General features: G+C 41.5%; 1 protein-coding gene across 1 annotated transcript in view; it reads right to left on the bottom strand.

Moving 5' to 3' along the window:
* Positions 1-26,081, bottom strand: part of LOC142143241 (kinesin-like protein KIF28) — a 79,060-nt gene that overhangs the window by 13,175 nt on the left and 39,804 nt on the right. Inside the window, exons 5-16 of the mRNA XM_075200952.1 lie at positions 24,988-25,212; positions 14,133-14,287; positions 12,865-12,976; positions 11,749-11,816; positions 11,316-11,458; positions 11,035-11,156; positions 8,745-8,835; positions 7,047-7,101; positions 4,387-4,510; positions 3,783-3,927; positions 2,408-2,526; positions 338-445 (exon numbers count right to left, since the gene is read on the bottom strand). Coding sequence (XP_075057053.1) covers positions 338-445; positions 2,408-2,526; positions 3,783-3,927; positions 4,387-4,510; positions 7,047-7,101; positions 8,745-8,835; positions 11,035-11,156; positions 11,316-11,458; positions 11,749-11,816; positions 12,865-12,976; positions 14,133-14,287; positions 24,988-25,212 — 1,467 coding nt within the window. The remainder of the gene's footprint in view (positions 1-337; positions 446-2,407; positions 2,527-3,782; positions 3,928-4,386; positions 4,511-7,046; positions 7,102-8,744; positions 8,836-11,034; positions 11,157-11,315; positions 11,459-11,748; positions 11,817-12,864; positions 12,977-14,132; positions 14,288-24,987; positions 25,213-26,081) is intronic.

Here is a 26,081-nt window from a genome sequence, read left to right as displayed (position 1 = left end):
ACTATCTGGGGATAGCCCAAAATGTGGGGCTATAGTGAATGGAGGGGGTGAGTGTGGTGGAAGTTAAAGAAAAGTTGGTTCATTGAAACTTAATACAAAATTCTAAACTTTGATTCACATCGGTCAAAGTCTGAAGACACACTACTAAATTGGTATGAATAGTAAGTAATCTGTAATATTTTAGCTTGTTGAAAACATTTGGGAGATTAGAAGTAATATTATATAACATTTATGCAAGTTTCATTTTCCTAAGAGTTAATACGTAAGTCATGTGAAACACAGTTTTATTATTGTCATATGAAACATCCGCCACAAATAGCGAATGTACCAACTGTACCTGTTGAGTAATTTTATTGATCACTTTAATCATTATTTCCTTTTGAAGATCATAACCCCTGGAATCAGTCAATGCCAAATTTTTCACCTTCAGCTCAAACTTCAGATCCTGCTCACAGATTTAACAAAAACACAGTTATGAAATAGGCATTTAAAGCCCAAATACATTTAAAATGCATTTTAACAATTACCAATATTTCCCAAAACTAATAAGGAGGGGAATGACTGAGGTAAAGTGTTTAACAGTGTAGGTACAAATTACATGATCTCCTAATAGTAACAATTACTAATTTCTTCTTTCTAGGTTTTTTTCCATATTCCATGCTAATCGATTATGCATTCTGCTTTGGATGCAGTCTGACAGCTGGTGTGCATTCAATCTATAGGTAGATGCCATGAAAAAGTATAGATTAGGCCATTGTGTTGACAAACTGGTTCCCAGGTCACATCTTAAATCAGGGGTGTCCAACCTTTTAGCTTCCCTGGGCCACATTGGAAGACGACGAGTTGGTTTGGGCCGCACATAAGATACACTAACCGTAACGATAGCTGATCATCCAAAAAACCATAGAAAACATAGTTAACATATATATATATGAGAAAAAAAGTGATATATAGATATATATAGATATACAAGTTAACCCGTGCATGATACTCATGCATTCTAGTCAAATCAAGCTACTTAAGGTGTTAAAAAGGTTCTTGTCATGCATTTGGGCCTAGCCCAGGCCTCCTCAGGGGAAGAGCGTTACTTCCCGACGCAAGCGCCCTTTTTTAACGTGGTTTTGTCCACATGTCACCACCTCATCATTTTTCTCCATCACCTCATCCTTCATCTTCATCGCCACATCCTTCATCAAGCTACTTAAGGTGTTAAAAACTCCCCACTGTCACCCCTGGCAACCACCAACCACTCCCAACTGTCACTTCTCCTTCAAGAAATATATAGGTCAGTGTATAACTCTGCCCAGCAGGTGGCGCTGCAGCTTTTTTTTTTTTTTTCACACACGCCACTAGGCATTTATATAGTAGATATATATATATATCACTTTTTTTTCAAATCCCCCTATACTTACCTTTCAATCGCCCTGTTCAAAAAATCCTCTCTAGTTATTATACTATAATCACTTTTTGTATTGTTTCGATGCAATATAAATAAAGTGCATTTAAGCCAGGCATTGTATATCAGGGTGCCCTGACCAAGCCTGCGGTACCTGACATATACACCACTGTGACCCCAAATTGTCACCTGTTTTGCTAATTACACCACTATGTTAGTTAAGGGATAACAACTTATAATGGGCCAAAGAGAATAATATATAATGCCCCATTAGTATTACAAGTAGAAGTATGTAGCAGGGAGATAAGGTCCATGATGCTCCAGGACCAGGTGACTTTTATTCACTGGTCAGCGTCCCTTGAAATAATAAAAAAAAATCCCCCTTAACTTACCTTTTAATCGGCTTGTTCTCCTGTCCTCTTCTCTTCTTTTCTCCAATTCTGTGCTGCTGATTGTTCTTCCCGTGCGGGTGACTCCTCTGTGCTGCGCTCCGCAATGGATGCCCGACATTCACTGTGAGCACCGCACGGAGGAGGGGACAAGGGAGGGAGCCGGAGTACCACCGTGACCGCAAGGTAAGTATTTTCTGTTCTTTTTTTTTTTTCAGGATTTTTTTTTCCATTAACAGTGCTGCCCCCTTGCCACAACCAAAATTCCTTCTGGGCCACATTTACAGACGTGCTGGGCCGCGGGTTGGACAACCCTGTCTTAAATTAATCCAGGTAAACAGATAGCTGCAGCACACAGACTGACGGCAGCTGTCATGTTACCAAAGATAAGGAGAGGTTGGGATTAAACCATCGTTACCTCAGCCAGATTGAGTTCTGTGGCATGTACAGTATATAAAAGTTGAGTGGACCAGTAGCAAATTCTGCACTGTAGTCTTGGAAGTTGCAGTTACATCAGTGGTAACAGTCTATGTTAAAAACTAAGCAAAGTAAATGAAACATCATACAACAGCATTTGGACAGTCACTTAATAAATTTAAGGTTATGTCATTACAGGTTTTACCTTAATAAGCTCCTCACTCATCTGATTTGCCTCAGCAACCAAGGGTATCAATTTAATATAGTCATGGAAGACAGCTAGGACGCTTGGATCAGGTTTGCCATCTTTATTGTGCATAGCACCTAAGTGGACAATACGGAAATTATAACTTTATTACAGACCATTCTATATAGTATTATTTCTATTAAACATTTCATTATTATTTGTAAGCTTAACTAGTAATCATAAAAATGGACTAGCAAATATTAAGAATTTAGTGGTCTACCTCATAGGCACACCAAATTAGATTTAACACCCGCTCTCACTTGGTGGAGTTGGCCACCCATGTAAGTAGCCAAATTGGACAGTGATCTGGTAAGTCATCTCTCAGCTGTGTGGCAAGCTTTACATAAGTGTGGACCTATAATGAGGTAGTTTGAGGCAGTTGTTTCAAGAAACAGGATTTAGGGCAATAATACTGTCAGGATACGCGGCGGTGCCCATGGCCGACTCTCTTGCTGGGTCTGGCGTCCCGGCCATCTCCATGATGACTGGAACGTCACTTCCTGTTTTTTCGGCCTCGACCGTTGCCAGGGCAACGACCGGATCCCGAGCATTCTATTAGCACGCCCCGGCAACACAGGGCAGCCGGGCGCATGCGTTTAGGATTATACAGCCTGCGGGCTGATTAAGTGCTTCCTCATTAATTAAGCTGCCCATGAGAATTGTTACAGGGCAAAGCCCTGATTGGTCAGTACTAGTATTTAAGGCAGGGAGGGCCTAGAATTAGTAGTGTACTGTTGCTGACCTGCTCTGGATACTTTGTTTGCTGAATATCTCTTGTGTTAACCTCTGCCTGTTTCTTTGACCTTGCCTGTGACCCTGACCTTTTGGCCTGTACCTTGGATTCTGCTGTTCTGACTGTGATCCTGATCCTTGGTGTGTTTTCTGACTATTCTACCCTGCAAGTGACCTCTAACCTCGGCTTTCGTCGGACCATCCATCACCTTCTCCATTGTCTCCTGACCTGCAGCTGCGGTTTAGTATAACGAACCTACACAACATTTGAGTTAAGTCCTGGGGGCATCCGAGTACCTGTGAGCGCGTCTAGCTCTACGGGAAAGGCAGCTGCTATAGGTAAAGACCTCAGCCTATCAGTTCTGCAGGTTCGTTATCTGACCAGACAGTCTAACAAATATTAATAAATATTGAGAGAAACATGATCAGATGCTTTCAAGCACACAAAACTTTCCCTCATTACATTTTGGCTCATATCTAATATAAAGTAATGTAAAAGATAATAACAAATACACAATCTGAAAAAGCAATGAACTATAATATTACGACTCTACCGATTCTGATTTAGCACTCTAAACAGTTGCAGGCTAAGGAAACTTACCCAGTTTATCTACGCTGAAGCCTTCAGCTGCTGCCAGTTCAGACTGGAAGAAGTCATAGTCAAACTTGCTGATGTCTTCACATCCACGTTCAGCCGGAAATCCAATATACAGATATCCGGTATTTGACCCAAGAATTATACGGTCCTAGCCACATACGATATTAGACCTTAGCATGAATAGTTAAAAAACTGTAGTAATAGCAAAGCAATAGCCAGCAGATCTGATTTAAAGCTTGAAAAACTGCAGCTGGTCATGAGCTGTATTATATTCTTGGATGTTGTTATTATTATACATTCTTATTATCCTCTAATATATCTTACAACATTTAATATGACTATATAGGATTGGCAAATATATTATATATTATAGGCTTGGCAAATTCTTATACAAACAAATCATGTCAACAAATATTTTTGTTGACATGAAGTTGATCACCATTTTTTCCTTTATAGCAATGTGTATGTGTGTTTATATGTCAGGGTACTCACTACAACATACATTTGTTATACATACGTAACAGCTCCAGTACTACTAAAGAGCAATAATAATCTTTGATTGTTAAACAGTCCTATACCCCTCCCACGTACACTCAATATAACTTACCAGGTGCTGTAGTTTAGTATTCATAAAAATGGGCACTCCGTTAACTATTACTTTGGCCTTGCCATATGGTTTTACCGACACCTTGTTTTCAAAGTTGATAAAAGTGGCATGCTTGGGTAAAATTCTACATGAAAATAAAGTTGCATATAAATAAGTTACAGTATTTTTTGTAGTGAGTATTCAGTAGTACTAGTTCAGTAACATGTTAAAAGACCATTACACCTACAATGCAAGCTAATTTATATAAAAGGGCTACTAATAACATTGCCAGATACATATGAAAATATCCCTGCACCTAGTGGTGGAACTACCACCACTGCAGGGGTGTGGCCTCTGCAAGGCCCAGAGGTGAGGAGCGCCCATCAATGCCAGGTCATCACACCTTCCAAGGTCCCTGCACATCTCTCAAAAGATTCTGAGCATGCGCGGGTACAATACATGCACGATGAAGCCCCAGCTGTGGTTAAGGCACATACACCTGAACAGTGCATGATCATTAGAGGCCCCTGGATCTGCATTGATGTCCACTCCTTTTATTATTTTTTACTCCTCAGTTTTTCAGTTTTTGAGGTGACACTGGGACCATTATTATTACATGTGTCATTGTTTTATGTTGGAAGGAATTTATGACATTGGTCGAATGTGACTAAAATGTACTTTAACATAAACAGTGTGTCCGTAAGGCGCTCTCACAGGGGTGTCGTGGCCAGGGCCGGCGGTAAGCGGGGTAAGCAAGGCAGATGGGCACCAAGCCTGAGAGGCACTACCGTCTACTTGCCATCTCCAGCATGTGCACCAGCCGGCCAAGAAACAAAAAACTTACCAATACACCGGCGCCTGGGACTCAGCATCCTCCCCCTCCCCCCCTCCTTCCTGTTCCTTTCTTATTACTGTCGGGGTGACGTCGTCACATCCAACATTTTCAGTGAGGAGAGCGCTGAGAGGAGCGTGAAGAGAAAATGCAGAAGAAAAAGAAAAAACAGATGAAAGTAGGCCAAGTAAAAGGTAAGTGAAGGAACGGAGGGGAAACACTGTGTTATGGTGATGAAGGAGGGCGCAGTGTGATGAAGGAAGGCACAGAGTGATGAAGGAAGGCACAGAGTGATGAAGGAAGGCACAGAGTGATGAAGGAGGATACAGAATGTTAAAGACAGGGTAGCGTGAGATCCTCAACTGCTAGAACCTTTTCACAAGACGTTCATCTTTACCAAGTCTCTTTCTAAAAAGCGAGTTATGTTCCACAGTACTCGGTTACCCACAGGACTTAAGCTCGGGTACTATCAGTTGTAGATCCAGCACTTGCATGGTGGAGTGGACGGAACACAGTAGGAGATAGTGAGCAACCAGGATAACGTTGGCAGCCAGTCAGGCAGGGGTTACTGCAGAGTAGTCTGACACTTGTCTGAATGGACAGATCACAGTGGCAGGCAGTGAGCAAATACACTGTATTTGGCAGAATTCAGAGTCAGCCAGGCAGGGATCGGGAGCAGAGAAGACAGTAGAATCCTTTAAACAAGTCAGGGGTCAAAGCACACTAGGTCAAACAGGATCTCCAGCAGTGGTATGCTGACAAGAAGGTTTAAAAAGGCAGCAGCACCAATAAGAGCTGTAGGTTAATTATTTGCATGATTGCAGTAAATAATAGCACATCTGCCAGACTGGGAGTTGAAGAGAAGCTTGTTGCTATTTCCCTAACAACCAGCTGAACTTCAGGATTGATCCTACACATAGCTGCAAACAGGAGAGATCATATTTATTAACAAAGTGTGATGCAGGGGGCACACTGTGAAAAGGGGCACAGTGTAATGCAGTGGTACAGTGTGATACCTCATTTTGTGCTGGGAGTTTACAGGAGCTAGTCTTGTATCATCTATCAGTTTTTTTTTGTTATTGTGCCAAGGATCCTTGGATGTAATATAGAGGAAGATCCTGGTGAGCAATAAATAGGGTGAAATGATGGATGTTTTGGGGTGTTTTTAGTTCAACTAATTTTTTTTTTACACTGGTGTGTTTTTTATTTACATTTTTCTTGGTGCACTACAGGTCCCAGCGGACCCTGGGTGCCAGGGCATGCTGGTACTTGATGTTCCCCAAGTGCCAGCATGCCCTGGCAGTCATGGGTATGCTGGTGCTTGTAGTACTACAAGCGCCAACATACCCAGAATTTTAATGGCAGCCTGTGTATGCTGGGACCTGTAGTGCACCAGGGACAAAATACTTTTTTACTATAAAATCATTATCCTTATAACTTTTGACATTTTGATATAGACATTGGGACTGTCGACATTTTAACTGTCGACCTTTCATACCCAACCCGTTGCAGTGGGTATGGATGCGCAAAATGGTGGCTATTGCTTTATATGTGCCTGTATTTTTTAAAATAATCTTTCAAAGAATGCATACATGTATGGGACAAAGTAAGCATAAAAAAATCATACCCAACAAGACCACATTCTTTGCACAGGTACCCACCAACTGCTAGTCATATGTTGCAAGGATTCCTCCCTCCCCCCAAATGACCAGATAATGGTCAGTGCATGTATCTAGTTCTACAATTAAAAAGGTAAAAAACAAAATAATTGACATTATTCTCAATGTAGGCTGACTCATTCATATGTTGGAATAGTTGATCACATTTTTATAGCCTACATCATACATACCCTAGACCCCTCATGGTTATTTCGTTAGAAGCCCCTTGACCAACATCAGATGATCCTGGAACAGGAGACAAATGTCACACAATTTCTAAGATAGTCTTATTTTTGTGTCTCTGGAAACATACAGCCCTAACAGAGACTCCTGATCAACTTCATCTACTTAGGAATTCCACTTCTTACTGATCATATCAATTTTTACATAACTGAAAAATGTTGGCTACACCAGAAAAACAATTTTTATTTATTTATCATACAAAGGGAATTTAATATTGCATTTTACTGAATATAAAGAGTCCATAACTATTTATATTTTCTGTTTTTTTTTACACTATTATATTTGTAATTGCCAGTGGTGTTGCTAATGCTTAATTCCAAACACCATAATAGTTGGAACAAACAGAAATGTCCTTTTAATTTGTGTCATTTGTAACTTTATATTATGTATATGTGCATTGTAGGATTGCTTATTTTGTGAGTTTTGTTGTATGGTTTTTCCTACAGATTAATGCAGTCCTGCTTTTTGGTTATTTAGGTCTGTATCTTTGGATCCATTAGGTGGAGAGCCAGATGTGTTTAGACTTGCCAGATCAGCCATGAATATGAATTTAGTTGGATGTATGAGTAAGGGGATGATCTGGCATAACCGGGCCCCCCTCACCTATGGGCCCTGTAGTGGCCACACCTCCAGTAGTTGTAGTAGTTCAGACACTGCTGGACAATCTGTCATAGATTTGCTTGCAGGAACCAAGTTTTAAGTGTGTGACTGATTTATTAAGGGAAATAATGTGCAGTGGGGAATTGCAAGTAAAGTATATTGTAGAGGACATTGTTTTATTTATTGCTATTACTTTATTATCACAATTGTATTTTAATATTGCAAATAGAAAGAACATTTTCTCAGTGCCGGCCCAAGTTATGACCCTGTGACAGTGCTCTATCAAGCATGTCATGTGCCACTTATTCTGTGACTTATCAGCTGTCTACACAGGCACAAGAATGACTCGGACCAGCCCTGCATTTTCTTTACCAAACAGATACCAAGAATTTCAGCATAATAAATTATTGTTTGCTCTCTACACCATACTTACCTATTTTTGAGACCAGCTATCCGGGAGGGTGTCCGTTGAGGGGGTGTGGCCACGCGCGGTGCACCGTTAGGCTCTGCCCCTGTCAATCTTAGGAAATTATGGCCAATAGTAGCAGGGGGCAGGCCACGATGGCGCGGTTAGCCCCGCCTCCACCATTTACAACAACGGGGATATGCTGGTTCCAGGATTTTTGCCTGCTCTCTCAAAAATTCGGGAGTCTCCCGGACATTCCGGGAGAGTAGACAACTATACTCTACACTTGTGTATGTTTGTATTTCTGTACTCCTATAACATGGTGGCATTGTGAGTATTGTAAGCAGTATTCATAAGAATGCAATTTATACCACTAGAAAGTGTATGCCTGTGCCTTAAGTAATGCTACTATTGAATATTGTTTAATCCTATAAAATGGCTGCTTGCTCTGTGTGTAGGTGACAAGTTTACTTTAAATTTCCCTTCAGGGAGTGCGACATAAATGTATACTATATTGTCCATATTATTTCATTCTCCAATGTTTTTCACCCCCTGTCTTATTTTACACTAGACAAACCACAGTATATATTTATAGAATGTTTTATCTTTGTTCTATATAAATGCAGTAGAGTAGTTGTACCTTCTTGAATGAAGTGCTTAAGTACGCCAGACAGCTGGGGGTCTTCATTAATGTTCAGGAGATATGGAAAAGACTGTATCATGTGCCTTTCCTGGAATACATACAAATTTAGGGTAGTTGAGAGCCTAAGAGCTCTCAATGAAGAGTAATGAATTTGCAAGATACCCTCTCCAATAGGTCCTATAATATACATGCTCTTTTGACACACAGTTTGGGAAAGTGTCACATGACCATCTTGCGAGCAGAGGTCCCAGGATTGCTAAGAAAAAGGAGAGGGTAGACAGTGTGTGTGCGACTTTATAAGATGCTACACATAGGTCAATGTAAATTTCTAAAAAACCGACTTACGCAGATTACATTATATTGCACCACTATTTACATATCAAAACTATGCCTGGAGTTTAAAATGCAAAAGAAGTATATTTAATAAACCCATTTGCAAAAAATGTGCAAGCTATCCCACCCACCCGTCTGATAGCTAGACATATTGCTTATTATATTTAGGCTAGCTAGACACTACAGTGTTTGCAGCTGATTATCAGATCAATCAGATGATAAACGACTGATTGGCCTGAAAACACAGTAGTGTGTAACCTAAATCAAACATGGAACTAGACCTTATCTGTTCAACTTTTCATTAGTTATAAACTTGCCAGAAACTGCAATCATACAGAGTGATTTTATTTATAAATCCCAGACCACCTGTGTGGATATGGAGGGCAAACATCTTGGGAGTCAGTTAAATCTCCCAGTATTAATAATATAATACTATTAACAGCTTCCTGCATGATTGCGGACTGAGTGCTTCTTTTCAGGAACACTCTACATGGCGCACAGACTGCAACTGCACCCAGCTTCTCTTTCTTCGCCGAATGCTATTTATTGATAGCATAGGAAGCACTACAAGTAAATATTACAATAACACAATATTAACAGGCATTCAACCAGGATTATAGATCTGTTTATAATAAATATCAAATTGCATGAATAAAAACAAAACCAGCAATACAAATTTTACTAACAAAATAGGAGAGGAGGAAGGACCTGAGCAAAAAAGGGCTTGGAAGCAGGTCAGACGGAGGAGGATGAGGGTGGTCAACATGGGTTAATGCTTGGAGGTGGTGCAGAGGTTTACAGGACACCCAAAAGACAGAGACAAAAGTCTAGTTTATAGATTAAAAAGAGGTTGAGAATGAGGACCATGTGGCTCAAACTTTGTGAAAAGTTGCAGAGCAGTTTCTAAAGATTCTCGTTATGTGCTCCATGTTATATGTGTGCCGCACATGATGGGAAGAGGGTGAGGGCTCTACCACAAAGCTGGAATATGTCCTGCTGCAGCACTTCTAATGCTCCTAAGGAGCTTGTGAGTGTGTTTGGGGAATCTGGAATAGGTAGGGGAATCCTGATATACTTAGGATCATATGAGATTTGCAGATTAATGATAATGGTGGCAAGGGAAATTACTTCTTTTCAAAAGTTTAGGGTATCTCCACCAGACATGCAAGAAAGAACCGGGTTGGCCACAATTCCTCCAACAGATTCTTGTAGCACCTAGAAAGATGCTGCATAGTCTAGTTGGGACATAATGTCACCAGTGGAGTAATTTATAAGCATTTGATGTGGACATTAATAGAGGATTTTGAAGCCCCATCATATATATTGATCCACTCCTCCCGGTCTAGGTGTTCACTGAAATCAGCCTTAATAAGCTATTGCATTGGGTAAGTGCATTAACTTGATAAAGTATGTATAATAAGAAACATCCTACTATTAATGCAACAACCCAATATACTGCATATATTGACAACAGTCCGTTTTAAAAGAGGGATTGGATTATTTTCCAGTTCTTACTATGGAATAAATGTTCTACTTGCTTGCTGCACACTAAAGCTGAGGTGTTATATATATATATATATATATATATATATATAATTCATGTGGAACGTAAATGCCAATTCGTGCCGTATTTGCTACAAATATGCCCAGTAAACCACTGTATGCCAGACAAGCTAGTCTTCACTCCCCATGTGCGTCAATGAGCCTTGGGCGTCCATGATCCTGTTGCCTGATCACCGGATGTCCTTCCTTGGACCACTTTTGGTAGGTATTAAACACTGCATACCAGGAAGCCCCCACAAGACCTGTCATTTTGGAGATGCTCTGACCTGGTCATCTAGCAATCACTATTTGGCTCTTGTCAAAGTCACTCAGATCCTTATATATCCTTATATATCTAGTTATATATTTATTTTTAATAATTTTTGTGACAACATTATGCCATGTATTTCACCTGTGTGATTGCAGCATACTGTTGCTCCCATTCTTTCCTGGCTTCCTGTAGTTGATGTTCCCAAGTCATTTGCATGGCCTGAATTCGCAATTCATTTTCTGTAAGCAATCGGCGCAGTTCTTCTGAAATGTAAAAAAACATTAACTAACATCACATGAAATAATCACTTATCCTAAGCCTAATAAACTGCATGTTACAAAGGGGTATAACTATTTACAACTATTTATTCATGCCACAAACATGTTTTAATAATAAACTGATATGACAAATTTTTAACTTGCTCGTTTCTTGCTCCACCCTTTTTCCTGAGGTCCCCAGTCCTGCCAGTCGTGACAACAACTTGTTATTTTCTGCTTTCAACTCTTTAATAAGATGCTCTGTGGGACTTGCATTGATAACTGCCTTGTTCTTAATTTTCTTTGCTCTAGTGGATAAACATAAAGACATGTGTTATATTGTATAGTGTCAAGCAGTGTTACCCACCTAAGGCCAGTTACACACTGATGTTGAAAGGCATGCTATAACTAGCATTTTTTTATGCCAGTGGTTTCCAATGACTGCATACCCTGCATGTGAATGTAATGTGATCCCCATGGACCCGACCCCCGACCGCAGGTTTAGGTATGTTTTCTTAATCTCACTGGGTAACCGGCATAAGATTTACAGCACAAAATAAAAATTATTTGCATAGTTATGTAAAAAAAAAGCTTTCACCTTTCAGCATATCTGAGTGTTGACAAAGTCTCCTCATAGCATATATCTGCTGGACTCACTGCAGCAATCTAAGCAGAGAACAGAGAAGGTGTTGGACAGAGGTGGAAAACTGTTGAAGATCAATAGAGTTGATATTCCTGCGGTTGTGAGGAGGCTTGGAAGAGTTTGACACTAGGGAGGGTAAAGAACTGGGGGTGAGCGAGTATCTAATAAGATGATGATCTGAGAGGGGGACAGAAGTGTTAAGGAAATCAGAAACTGAGCATAGTCTAGCGAAAACAAGATCAAGACAGTGGCCGTCCTGATGAGTAGCGGATTCAATCCACTGGGAGAGGTCAAGTGTGGAGGTTAGAGAGAGTAGTTTGGAAGCAGCATTGGAACGTGGATTAAAAATAGGGATGTTGAAATCACCCATGATGATGGTGGGGATGTCAGAGGATAAAAAGTGAGGGAGTCACGCAGAGAAGTGTTCAATAAATTGTTGGTGTGGTCCAGGGGGGCGATAGATGACAGCAACGCGCATAGAGAACGGGTTAAAAATCCTAACAGCATGTACTTCAAAAGATGTGAACGTGAGTGCTGGGACATTTGGTAGAACTGTGAACGTGCACTGTGGGGAGGTGTTATGTGAGCCAACAGATAAGAAAGCAGGAGTAGCAAAGATACATGTCTCTATTATTATTATTTTTATTATTATATATTTAAAACACAGTCCCCTGTATGTTTTTCCTTCCAAAATGTTCTTTTTGAAGACATGACGGCAATAATGAACTCCTTCCATATAATCATAACTGTACATTTTTGCTCCCAATTGCCTTATTGTATCCTCCCTACATATTAGTATGTGTTTTGTGGTATTACAGTATTAGTATATTAATATACTTTAAGCTGTGTGCTATGGTAATTTGAAGCTAATGCTCTGCTGTGTTGTGTGCACATAGTCTGGTAACAGAAATAATACATTTTTTAAATGTTGGAACAATCTCAATTTAGTACATTTTATAGACTAATTTCTTTCAGAACATGCCCACTTATATTAATGCAAATTTGAGGTGTTGTCTAAGCCTGAAAAAAAACAAGAGAAAGCCTATCTGTAATATTTGTATTATACTGTACCATAACAGTCCTGCTATTTCCTCCCAGAGCAGACTGCAGCAGTTTTGTCAGGACAGAGTCTCTATATGGAATATGTATAACTTTCTTCCCCATGGCAGTTTCTGCAAGTGCACTAAAAGATAATTAGATATGTGACATACTGTATCTGAAAGTTCAGTGATAGATACATTTCTCTTTGCAGGCACTGTATTTTGCCATAAGTATTGTTTGTCTAGTAACTCTATGAGTGATTCTATAAGTAGTGGCCATCACTTGACACATGGAGAGGGGAGGCTTGCTAACCCAAATTACCTAACCTAAGTGCTGCTAGGTTGCCAACACAGAGATAAACTGAACAACAACTATTCTGAAATGAATATATCTCAATGATAACACCATACTTGCCAGCTCTCCCGGAGTGTCCGTAAGACCAACCCAAATTTCTGGAGTCTCCCGGGAGTGTCCAGGAGACTCCAGAAAATTGGGTTGGTCTCACGGACTCCCAGGAGAGCAGGAAAGTCTCCCGCATCCCGCAGCTGCCTTCCCAAAATGACGCGATTCACGGTGAATCGCGTCATTTTGGCCCCGCCCCCTGCGACAAAACGTCATTTCTGTTGCGGGGCGGTCAAAATGAGCGTTTGGCCACGTCCCACCCCCCCTCCAGTCACGCCCCTCTCCTGGAAAGAACTTGCCGAAAGTAAGAAACTATGGCTAACACTGCACACCTCCTGGCAAAGATTATTCTTTGCTTTTATTTTCAAAACTGCCCAAGAAAAATTACATCACAATCTGGTTACTGTAGGTTGTAGCACATTGGACAAACAATGAGTCATAAAAAGTTAACACACATTAAATTGTAGATATACGATCATGAGATTGGTACAGCCCAAGTGAATCAGATTGTTTTACTTTTCAGTTGTTTTTTCTCCATGTACATGTTTACAAGTACGAATGTTAAGAAACCTAACAGTTATTTACAATTTTTAATTTTATTTTATTTTTTAAGTAATTCATTACAAAGATCTAATCAAATTAATTAATTGCAATTAGTTATTAGCTTTCTGCTGCCTGGGTGCTACTGCAATAATGCCCTTCTGATTAAAAAAAGAAATACATTAATTTTAGCATTACTACATTACTAACACTACAACAAGATTTATAAAACTAATTTAGACTTTTGCATAAAATTAGCATTTAAAAAAAAAAAAAAAATGCTTAATTTTGCTTCCCACAATAATTGTCACCTGAAACATTACAGTTACAGGCAACACCTTGCTTTAGTACAATACCTAATGACATTTCCCAAGGTGGTTAAACTTAGATTAACACAAACTCCTTCTCTTAGACGATCCCCTTCAGAACAAGATGACTTCTGTCTCTCACTGCCAGCAAGATCCACCAGATTTATACTCGATTGCTTGGTGATATCGTCCTCTAGGAATATCTGAAGAAAAGAGCAGAAATTTGTCCTTACAAAATACGAATAAAATTAATTTAGCCAGAAGTAAAAAAGAGATTTCATTATGAATAGGTAATTAAGTTACAATAGTGAGCAAACATTTGGCTACACATTCACAGAATGGACCTGGACCTATTATAAGCAGATAATAGTAATGAAGGATTTTGTATAAATCTGTAAAAATATATTGGAAATCTTTTTTGCTTTGAAGCTGGTATTAATTTGTGTTACTTTCTGACAGCAATTTGCTGTGCTTTCATTTCGACGTTGCTTGCAGCATTCAAAAGTGTTAAAAAGACAACAAAGTTCTATGGGAACGATTATTTAACGCTTGCTAGTTCTGCCAGCTACTGCTAGAGGTAGTTGTCGAGACATGTTTTACCACATTCCAAGAAACCTTGACATTTTTCAACTTAACACTGTGAATTCTCTAGCAGTTGATTTGTTTGATTCAATAGAGCACAAAGTCCTGCTCTTGCTGAGGCACAACACCGGGCCTGGGAAAATAGCGCCAATAAATAATTCCCGCCTATAGTAAGTTGCCATAATACAACCCCTCAGAGATCTCTATTGTTCCCTGCGGCTTCTCTTGACTCTTATTGCTATACAATACTGGATTGTAACCCGCATCTGACAATTTTATTGCACCAGACACCATTCACATAGCCTTCCCTTTGTATTTAATAATATTAACTATATATATAAATATATATATATATATATATATATATATATATATATATATATCTCTGCCAAGACCTGCCTGTTTCATATATACATAAGCATATCACTCACTCTACCAGCCAGTGCCACATATTCACATTGCATTCTGCCAGCCACTGCCACTGATTCAGTGTTTTACGTGCCCCCTAAGCCAATGGCACCCTAGGCAACCATTCAGGATTCATCTAATAGTAGCGCTGGACCAGTCAGATTGTGGGGCTTTAGTGTCTGCTTGCAAGTTTGCAATATACACAAGGGTGTTTATTATACCAACTCTAACATTTTCTTCTAGAGTGAAACATTAGTGATGAAGAGTATATAAATAATCTATTATTTTACATCTCATTTTATAACATAACATATATATCAGAATTCAGCCACAATTGAATTAGAAGATGACTAGGCACAAAGCTTTCCTCCCCCACCTGTTACTATTGAACTTGAAAACCAGAGAAACAAGTGTTGAGCAGTTGGTCAGTTATTAGCATATAAAGGCTGTGGTCTGTTTCCTATGGAAAGGTAAACTCCGTCCACAAGAAAGATTTTTGATATACGGTACACAAGGAAGAAACTTCCTTATTCCTGCCCTGCTACCAAGGTGAGAGGACTTAGCTGATGGAGACTGCAAGCTTAGTTCCATTGAGGTCTTTATAAGGGGCCTTGAAAGGCCCTGGCTAGCAGGAAAAATGTTATAATGGAGTTTTGAATGGAATGAATGAAAGGTGAGTGAATCTGGAAATATATAGTTTGTATTGTGCTTTTGAATGGAAGGTGGTCGAATCTGGATGCATACAGTGGCGCTATATAAATAAATGGTGATGATGATGATATGTGGTAGAGTATATGAGAATGAATGATCATTTGTCGTTGGGTATATGGAAGTTTGTATACAGATGGTAAATGTGAATGGAAATGTCTGAGTTTAGTGCAAGAGTTATTTGGAGCTTGTGTTGGTTTTAAAAGATAGACTATGGTTTGGTATGGATAGTGTTACATATATGCATGCCTTTTAATAGTGTTGCAATGCTGTGTAGATATAACATAGGTAATGGTATGCTGTTAGTCTGATTTGTATGTGATTATGTAGTCTAATAAGAACTGGGCCCTGTTGCTATGAAAGTTGCATTGGCAGTAAATTAGGTTGATTCCTGTAATACTATACAATTCCTGGAGTTCCTGTTATATTTATGATGGATTGTGGTTCACATGGAAGCATTTGTGGTTTTGGCAAAGGGTATTCTTGGAAGGCCAATGGAATTTGCAAATGTTGTGTAATAGAAATGTATGGAAATAGTTTGTTTTATGCAGTTTAGTGTAAATGAATAGTAAGGCTATGGAAATGGTTGTGCATAGTTTGTTTGTTAGATAGAAAGGTGTTGTTGGAAAAGTATTTCATGGGAAAGTGAATAAACTGTGTAGATGGTATTGGAAAGTCTGCTATGCTGCTGTTAAAAAGTGTGGTGAAAATAGGATTTAGTTGAATAGCAAGCGATTGGATTGTTCAGGAAGTGGTCAGATTGTTTAATATAACGTTTTGTTATACTGTTGGTTTAAAGGGTAGTTTGTAACTCTGAATCTCTGAAATAATGTGGTTTATTGCTGGAAATGTTGATGTAGCTAATATGGCAGCAAGGTGAAATACCATGTGTTTAGAGCATGCTGAGTTCAGACAATAGAGGAAATGGATCTAGTATCTGGCAAGCTTGTAAAATGGCTGCCATCTAGAAACTCTCATGTGAAGGGAATGTGGATAGTGAATAATGGCTGTTGGACTTTGACTGAGATAAGTGAAATTAAATGATAGATGGATAGGTAGATAAATGTGGTAGAGTATGTGAGAATATTTGGAAGGTTAAAATGTGTGCTTGATCGTCTGTGTGTTCTCCCTCCCCCACAGGTCCCCCCCTCCTACCCTTACACACACACACACAATACATTCACACCCCTGGAACAATACAATAGGTAAAGTTTAACACACACACATTCACAAACCTTTAGACAATAGTTAGTCAAAACACACACACAATGACTTGTATATTTATATAACAGGCAATAAATGAAATGTATTGCAACAAAATCTATACTTTGTGTAAAATAATGTTACGCTGTTTACTGTTTTATAATATATGCATAAGTTTTACAATTAGAATGTTAACAATACAACACGTGTTAAATTAAACTATATTTTATGTATAGTTTTTCTTGAAGAAATGAGCATAAGCTATTATATGAATACTGGTCCTGTGGATTTAAGGGAAACTAAGAATTATATTTCTTAGGTTAAATCACAATTACCTTTGCGAGGAGTGGGTTGACGGTAATAGTCATTTATAACAGTATTAAATGGTCATCCATACATTTGCCAGATTATTAAGGAGATTAAAACCCCATAATCACCCTAGAAATCCTTTCACAATTAGAATGGGATGTTAGAGAAGTCTGTAGATATATGCTATTTGTGTTTGGTGGAAGTGACGTCACTGCCATCCACTTGCCATTCAGGAAGTGCTGGCTGACAGGAAATACCTGGCAGCCATCTTCAGTTCTCAGTATATACCACACAGTAAAGACATGTTCTCACAGTTCTCTAGCCTCTGCTTTTGATTTGAACTCAGACAGTTCTACATGGTGTCAGGAGGTTGGCTGTGATGGCACAAGGTGTCCGACGCATAGATCCACTTGTTTTTGGCATCGAGGACGCATGGCTCACATTCTAGAAGGAATGGTGTGTATACTGCTGTGCTGGACTCTCGGACAAATCAAAAATGGTACAGGCATACACCCTGCTCAATTTAGCTGGTGCTGAAGCTGTAGAAAAAAGCTGACACGTTGATCTATTCAGAGGGGGAGGATGAGGAGAATCCAGACACACTAATAAAAACATTTGATGAAATATGCTTACCAGTGAAAAATGTCATAATGGACAGACATACATTTAACACTGTTGTGCAGAGCCCCAGTCATATGCTGCCAGGTTTAAACTATTAGCAAAGAAATGTAAATATGGTGAGCTATCAAGTGAGCTTATCAGGAACAAAACTGCGTGTGTCACTCGTACACATCTCCTGCAGGAGAAGTCACTGACACTGGACAGTAGTGTACACATATGCATGTTACATGAGCAGTCCCGCAAAAGTGCAATCGTGTTGAAAAAAGAGTCTGATATATGTGACCTCCGGCAGCATGAGCAGCAACAAACACGCTGTGTGAATTGCGGCAGTCACCAGCGCACAAACCCCATCACAACTATTGACTGTTCTCACACAGTGAATCTAATTGCTTACGGTGGCCAGATAATCAAGACTGTGGGTATGGCCATGTTTCAGTCCACAGGTGTCCCACTACAGTTTCAGTTTCTAAGAACTGTGGAGCAAGTCATTGCCGACATGCCAAAAGCAAAGATATTCACCACTCTGGATGCCAAGTGCGGGTTCTGGCAGATCGCATTGGACAAGAAGTCATCCTTACTCACTACATTTATGACACCTCTGGGCAGACATGCCTTCCTCCGAATGCCCTATGGCATCTATACTGGAGGTGAAGTGTTCCAACGCAGCATGGAACACCTCTTTGAGGGATACCCTTGTGAAATCATCATTGATGACATTCTTGTGTGGGGTCGCACCATGGAGGAACATGACATGCGCCTCTGCAAAGTCCTCCACAGGATTTGTGAAATCAACATGCGGTTAATCCCTGACAAGTGTCGTTTCAGAGTTACTGAGGTTCCATATGTTGGCCAACTTCTAACCTCAGACGGTGTCAAGCCAGATCTAGCAAGACACGGGCCATCCAGCAAATCTCCAACCCCACAGACAAGCTAAGTTTACAGCGATTTCTACGTATGATAAATTAACTTTCAAAATTTATGCCTCACTACAGTGACGTCACAGCTCCGGTCCACCAGCTTTTACACAATAACAATGAATGGTGTTGGTTGGACTGTCATGCTGATGCTATTGCACTCCTCAAGGTTATGATCACTTCTAGCCCAGTGCTCCAGTTCTTTGATGTTCATGTTCCTGTGGTCATCTCTGCTGATGCTTCCCAGCATGGTCTTGGTGCTGTCTGTTTCCAGCGCAACAAACCCATCAGTTTTGCAACCAGAGCCCTTAAAGACACTGAGTCACAATACTCTCAGATTGAAAAAGGACTGCTTGCCCTTGTCTTTGCCTGTCAAAAGTTCCATGAGTTCATCTATTGGGCATTGTTTGAACCGACCTATGACCTGCATTATAATGAACAGTCCTGAATCCTGAACCTATGGAAACCTGCCATGACATCACTACTGTTTTTTATGCATTACAAACTGTATATAAACCAGGCTCTGAGACCATCATACAGTCTACTTTGACCACAGACTTCAGGATTGAATGACTGTATGCTGGATCCAGAGCGCTTACGTATGTATTGGCTGTACTTATTTTATTGAATTGTTATCTGTTGCATTTTGCTATTAAATCTCTTTGTGCGTTGGAACCACATTGATCGCAGCGGACAATTTTCATTGATAGCGATTAGACGAACATAACAAATTTAAGAAAATGCTATTGTACAGTTGCTTCTAATATATATTTTATGAAGGGGCAATGCTTAGTTAATGAGGGACAGTAGGAGTCACACAGAAGGTGGATCTGGCGCCTTCCATTTCAAGGTGATTGCCCTTTCTCAGTAAAAGGGAAGGAACCTCAACAGTATGCACCATGTAATAGAAGACACCAGGGGGTAAATGTATTAGCATGCAGGTTCTTCAACACCCGCGAGTTCAGCGTCTTCGGCGATTAAATTTAAAGCGGCGTTGCATTGTAAAGGGAAACTTCCCTTTACAAGGCAGCGGCACTATAAATTTAAGCGCTGAAGACGCCAAACTCACGGGTGTTGAAGAACCCGCATGTTAATACATTTACCCCCAGGTCTTCTACCAAATACAGATACACTACCTTTGAGTCTAGAACCTGGGGGATTCCAGGAGCTGTCAACGTTTAAGTCAGTACATCTGACCAGAAGGTTGTTACCAAGTGATATGCTCAGACCCTCGATAAAAAGGTTCCATCATGTACATGAATTTGGGAGGTGGATACACCTTGTTGAGAAATCTTAATTCAATCATCTGGTCTATAGCCATGATAATTATGTGTGCGAGAAACTCTAGATCCTCATACTTCTGTTTTTCATTTAGTGTCAAAATATCAGTGTGAAGCTTATCAACACATGAACTGTTTCGTGCCATGATGAGCTAACATGGACTTCAGTGGTGGGCCCAACACATACAGCTACTCAAGAGGACAATGGATGACCTGGGGGACAACACAACTAAATTTGGAAAGGGCAACATGCCAAAATTGAAAAATGATAAATAATCCTTAAGAAGACATATTTACAAATAATGTGATTTGATTTGTTGTTATCATAGCTACAGCTGCTTTTTTAAGTGTCTATCACATTGTAAAAATCTGTAATATGTCCTTGTGTTTAAGTCTTTCATTAGAAATTATATATTTTTAAAAAAAATAGCTAATAGTGACATTTTGTGGTAACATCACTGTTGTAAATTCAGATACAAACATTTTCCAGCTTTGCCAAATCACCCATAGTCCCCCATTTTACTGTTATGTTTATAAGTTTATAAACTTTTCTTTGCAGCCACATCATTTTAAAATTGTCTTACTAGACATACAGATGTGACTGTATTTATACCAATGAGCGACATATCCAAAAACATACTGGTAGGTGATTTGGCTGCTAACTAAATTGACCCTAGTCTGTCTGTGTCTGTCTCTATGTGTGTGTGTGTGTGTGTGTGTGTGTGTGTGTGTGTGTGGTGGGGGGGGGGGATTTAGACTGTAAGCCCCAATGGGGCAGGGACTGATGTGGGTGAGTTCTCTGTACAGCACTGCAGAATTAGTGGCTATCAGGGCCGGACTGGCCATCTGGCACTTCTGGCAAATGGCAGAAGGGCCGATGGCTGGATGGGCCGGCCCGACTCCATCCATCTTCTTGGTGGCTGGTTCCTCCCCAGGAACAAGCCACCTCTGCTGCGCGCTCCTCAGGTCCCTCCCCCGTTATGCTGTGCACTGTCACACTGGTGAGTTTCCTTTTTTTTTTTTACTGAAGAGGGGGGGGTGCCCACGATTTTCGGGGGGTCGCGGGGGTGCCGCGATTTTTGGGGGGGTCGCGTAGGTGCCCTCATTCTCGCGCGGGGGGGGGGGTCAAAAGTGTGGAAGAGCCATGGGGTGCTGGGAGAGGGGGTGAGAGCAATGGGGTGCTGGGAAAGGGGGTGAGATAGCCAGGGGGTGCTGGGAAAGGGTGTGAGATAGCCAGGGGGTGCTGGGAAAGGAGGTGAGATAGCCAGGGGGTTCTGGGAGAGGGGGTGAGAGCCAGGGGGTTCTGGGAGAGAGGGTGAGAGCCATGGGGTGCTGGGAAAGGGGGTGAGATAGCCAGGGGGTGCTGGGAAAGGGGGTGAGATAGCCAGGGGGTGCTGGGAAAGGGGGTGAGATAGCCAGGGGGTGCTGGCAGAGGGGGTGAGAGCCAGGGGGTGCTGGCAGAGGGGGTGAGAGCCATGGGGTGCTGGGAAAGGGGGTGAGATAGCCAGGGGGTGCTGGGAAAGGGGGTGAGATAGCCAGGGGGTGCTGGGAGAGGGGGTGAGAGCCATGGGGTGCTGGGAAAGGGGTGAGAGCCGGGGGTGCTGGGAGAGGGGGTGAGATCCATTGGGTGCTGGGAAAGGGTTTGAGATAGCCAGTGCTGGGAGAGGGGGTGAGAGCCAGCGGGTGCTGGGAGAGGGGGTGAGAGCCAGGGGGTGCTGGGAGAGGGGGTGAGAGCCAGGGGGTGCTGGGAGAGGGGGTGAGATAGCCAGCAGGGGGTGAGAGCCAGGGGGTGCTGGGAGAGGGGTGAGAGCCATGGGGTGCTGGGCAAGGGGGTGAGATAGCCAGGGGGTGCTGGGAGAGGGGGTGAGAGCCAGGGGGTGCTGGGAGAGGGGATGAGAGAGCCGAAGGGGAAGGGGGTGCTGGGAGAGGGGGTGAGAGAGCCAAAGGGGAAGGGGGCGCTGGGAGAGGGGGTGAGAGAGCCAAAGGGGAAGGGGGCGCTGGTAGAGGGGGTGAGAGAGCCAGGGGGAAGGGAGCGGTGGGAGAGGGGGTGAGAGAGCCAGGGTGGTAGGGGGTGCAGGAAGAGGAGTGAGAGAGCCGGAGTGTAGAGGGTGCAGGAAGATGTGTGAGAGAGCCAGGGGAGTAGGTGGTACAGGAAGATGTGTGAGAGCCAGCGGAGAAAGGAGAGAGGGACAAAGGAGAAGATGGTGCAGGGGCATAGGTAAAAGAAAGTATAAAGGGAGAGACATCTTAAGAATTCGAATGTCAGGGATGCAGCTATCATAAAACACAAGTAATAATGAAGAATGGAAATGCACAGAGGGGACAAGTGTTAAAAAAAAATAAAAAATCAAGCCTTCATACTCCATTCACTTATATTTTCTATACCCCCACTCCTAAATTTCTGCTTGGACCACTGCCCTCTATTCCTGCTCCCGACTGCCTGTGTGAGCTGACAGCTGCTGATCCCTCCTCGCCCAGCGCGCCCAGTAGGAGAACAGAACACAGGATGCCATAATCAGGCAAGTTCATATATTTTCTTGTGTGCAATATGTTTTTAACCATCCTTTCTTGAACTGGGGACACTACAGCGTATCCAATAATGTTTAACACTATGTATTGCTCATTATTGCGCTGTAATGTTTTTTGCATATTTATTTGTACAGAGATTTTTAATTAAGAGGAAAAAACATTGCTTGTCATAAATTTTATCTCTAATTGTGTCAATATATCTATTTTTGTTTGCATTGTAAATGATGAATTAAGCTGCTCTTGGGACTCACACTCAGTATCTGATATGCTGTACCAATTTTTATTTGTGAATGAGTTTTTGTCTGAGCTTTACTAATGATTTGGGGGCACTACTATGGCATAATGTTATTTGGGGTCACTATTGTGGCATAATATGATTTGGAGGCACTGTTGTGACATAATATGATTTGTGGGCACTACTGTATGGTATATGTTTTGGGGGCACTACTATGCCATAATATGATTTGTGGGCACTTCTGCATGACCAAATATGAATTGAGGGTAATACTATGTGGCATAATATGACCTTGGGGCACTACGATGTGGCATAATATGAGCTGGGCACACTACGGTGTGGCATCATATGAACTTCTGCCAAAGGCAAGTCTTTCATTGTTGAATATGATGGGAGCCCAAAGAAGTTGCTGTATCGGGGCCCAAAATTCCTCTTGTCAGCCCTGCCTGTGAGTCAAGGGGGTAGACGTCTCCAGGTAAATAATCTAAATGTTTCCTATCTAATCAAACTGATGGATCACATCCAGTTATTTCTCACCCACCTCCTCTATCCCCCTTAATTTATATACTGTGTTATTTAAAATGAATAGAAAAGACGCATATCCAATTACTGTAGTAAAACAAAAATATTTTTCTCTGACATTTTGCTGTAGATGGAAATACTTTTAATGCGGCCGTGTGGGTTCAACTGATCATTCAATAGTTATGTTTTTTTTAGATATATGTTAGTTTTATTTCATGTGGAATGATTCATGAAAATTCTGCCATTACTATTTAACTGAGGGAAAAGGGTACCTGTTACCTATATGTGTGTGTAAGTACTCTGTTCGTTGTTACTATTTTGTGGGAGATTTGAAAAAAGCAAAACATTGTTTCCTACAGTGGCGTCTGTATAATTGGTGGTATTGCTGTAGCATGTGGTGGCAATGTTGTAGTGTGTTTGGTGCTTAGTATTGCTAATAAGTAGGAGAGGGTATTGCTATAATGTGGGGGGTGATGCCGGTTGCTGTAATGTGGGGGGGTCATGCTGGACGCTGTAATGTGGGGGGTGATGCTGGACGCTGGAATGTGGGGGGTGATGCTGGACGCTGGAATGTGGGGGGTGATGCTGGATGCTGTAATGTGGGGGGTGATGCTGGATGCTGTAATGTGGGGGGTGATGCTGGATGCTGTAATGTAGGAGGTGATGCCGGATGCTGTAATGTGGGGGGGTGATGCTGGATGCTGTAATGTGGGGGGTGATGCCGGTTGCTGTAATGTGGGGGGCGATGCTGGATGCTGTAATGTGGGGGGTGATGCCGGTTGCTGTAATCTGGGGGTGATGCCGGATGCTGTAATGTGGGGGTGATGATGGATGCTGTAATGTGTGGGGTGATGCTGGATGCTGTAATGTGTGTGGTGATGCTGGATGCTGTAATGTGGGGGGTGATGCCGGTTGCTGTAATGTGGGGGGTGATGCTGGATGCTGTAATGTGGGGGGTGATGCCGGTTGCTGTAATGTGGGGGGTGATGTCGGTTGCTGTAATGTGGGGGGTGATGCTGGATGCTGTAATGTGGGGGGTGATGCTGGTTGCTGTAATGTGGGGTTGATGCCGGTTGCTGTAATGTGGGGGGTGATGCTGGATGCTATAATGTGGGGGGTGATGCCGGTTGCTGTAATGTGGGGGGTGATGCTGGATGCTATAATGTGGGGGGTGATGCTGGTTGCTGTAATGTGGGGGTGATGCCGGTTGCTGTAATGTGGGGGGTGATGCCAGTTGCTGTAATGTGGGGGGTGATGCCGGTTGCTGTAATGTGGGGGTGATTGATGTAGTATGAGTGTGTGTGGGGGGTTATTTATTGCTGTAATTTGGGTACTAATAATGTATTGTCATGGTATTTATTGATGTAATTGGGATGCTAACAATGTAATGTTGAGGGTCATTAAGAGAAATAAATACCCCCCCACACACACTCATACTACATCATGTTTTACTGCGCCAGCATCAGTGTGCAACACTATAGTGCATGGAGCCCACAACACGTGGGCCTGTGAGCTTTAAATGCCAGGGCTGATTTTTAGTCCCAGTCCGGCCCTGGTGACTATGTAACTAAATGGTAATAATAATATTATACCTGTTTAAAATGAATAGTGATGACCATGTGTGAGCGGCTGCTGCTGGAATTCATGCTGGTAGAGGCCGTTGTTCTCGTTTTCTTCCCCTGCTCCATCATCCTTTCAATTTGTGCATAGCTTTCACAAGGCACCAATTTCAGGCCATCAACATAAAATCCCTGATGCTGGTCCTCCCGCACCTTCAGGCCACCAGACTTCTTAGTTTTACACAGCAAATCTGTAACCTAAATCAGAAAAAAGAGGTTGTTTCACGCTGTGAAATCATCTGGATATATATGGCCACGCAAAGAGGACATGTTTTTGGCGGTTTACCATAAGAGCAATGCTTTGGTGAAACAGGAGCCGTGCTAGTTCCTGGCTCCAGGAAGTGGATAAGAACAGGTACAATATTAGTTCCAGGCTCTGAGCAGTTTGTGAGCAGTCTGTGTTTGTTCCTAGCTCCGGGCAGTTGGTGTTTGCAGGCACTGTGCAAGTTCTTGGCTCCAGGCAGTTGATTAGCGATACAGCGCTAGTTACTGACTCTAGGCATTTGATAATTACAGCTGCAGTATTAGTTCATGGCTTTAGGCAATTGGTGACCACAGCCACTGTTCTAGTTCTTTATTTTGTAGCCTAGTTTCATGTTACCCTAAAGTGTGCTCACTCGTCTCTCCTGTTTGTGTTTAACAAATGAAAGTTAGCAATACAGAAAATGATATAGCAGAGGGCAGTTTATGTCCAAAAATGAACATAAGCCAAGAAAACCTAAAAGCAACAATGTTAATGTTACTGCTCATAGTCAGATTTTTAAGTCTACCAGAATTTTTATAAATGCATGTTTTTAAGCATCTCACAAGAGCACAAAGACAAAAAAAAATATTCCTATGTGTTTGGTTGACAAAATTGTTGGTGATGAGCACAACAGTCTTGGAGGGAAAAATGCTCTGTAGGGATTTTGTAGTTCTAATTTTTTATGAAGTTGCTTTACTGTCTCTTTCTAAGACACCCAGGCCCTAAACTACGATAAAGCTAAACTAAGAAAATGTAATAGTACTGTATGTGTGTATTCCAGTGAACACACAAATCTGTGAATTAGCAGATCCACCATTTTGTG

The sequence above is a fragment of the Mixophyes fleayi genome, chromosome 3 (genome assembly GCF_038048845.1).
Source record: "Mixophyes fleayi isolate aMixFle1 chromosome 3, aMixFle1.hap1, whole genome shotgun sequence".
Lineage (NCBI taxonomy): Eukaryota > Metazoa > Chordata > Amphibia > Anura > Limnodynastidae > Mixophyes > Mixophyes fleayi.
Note: the sequence above shows the minus strand (reverse complement) of the source record. Positions and strands in the feature narration are given on the sequence as shown.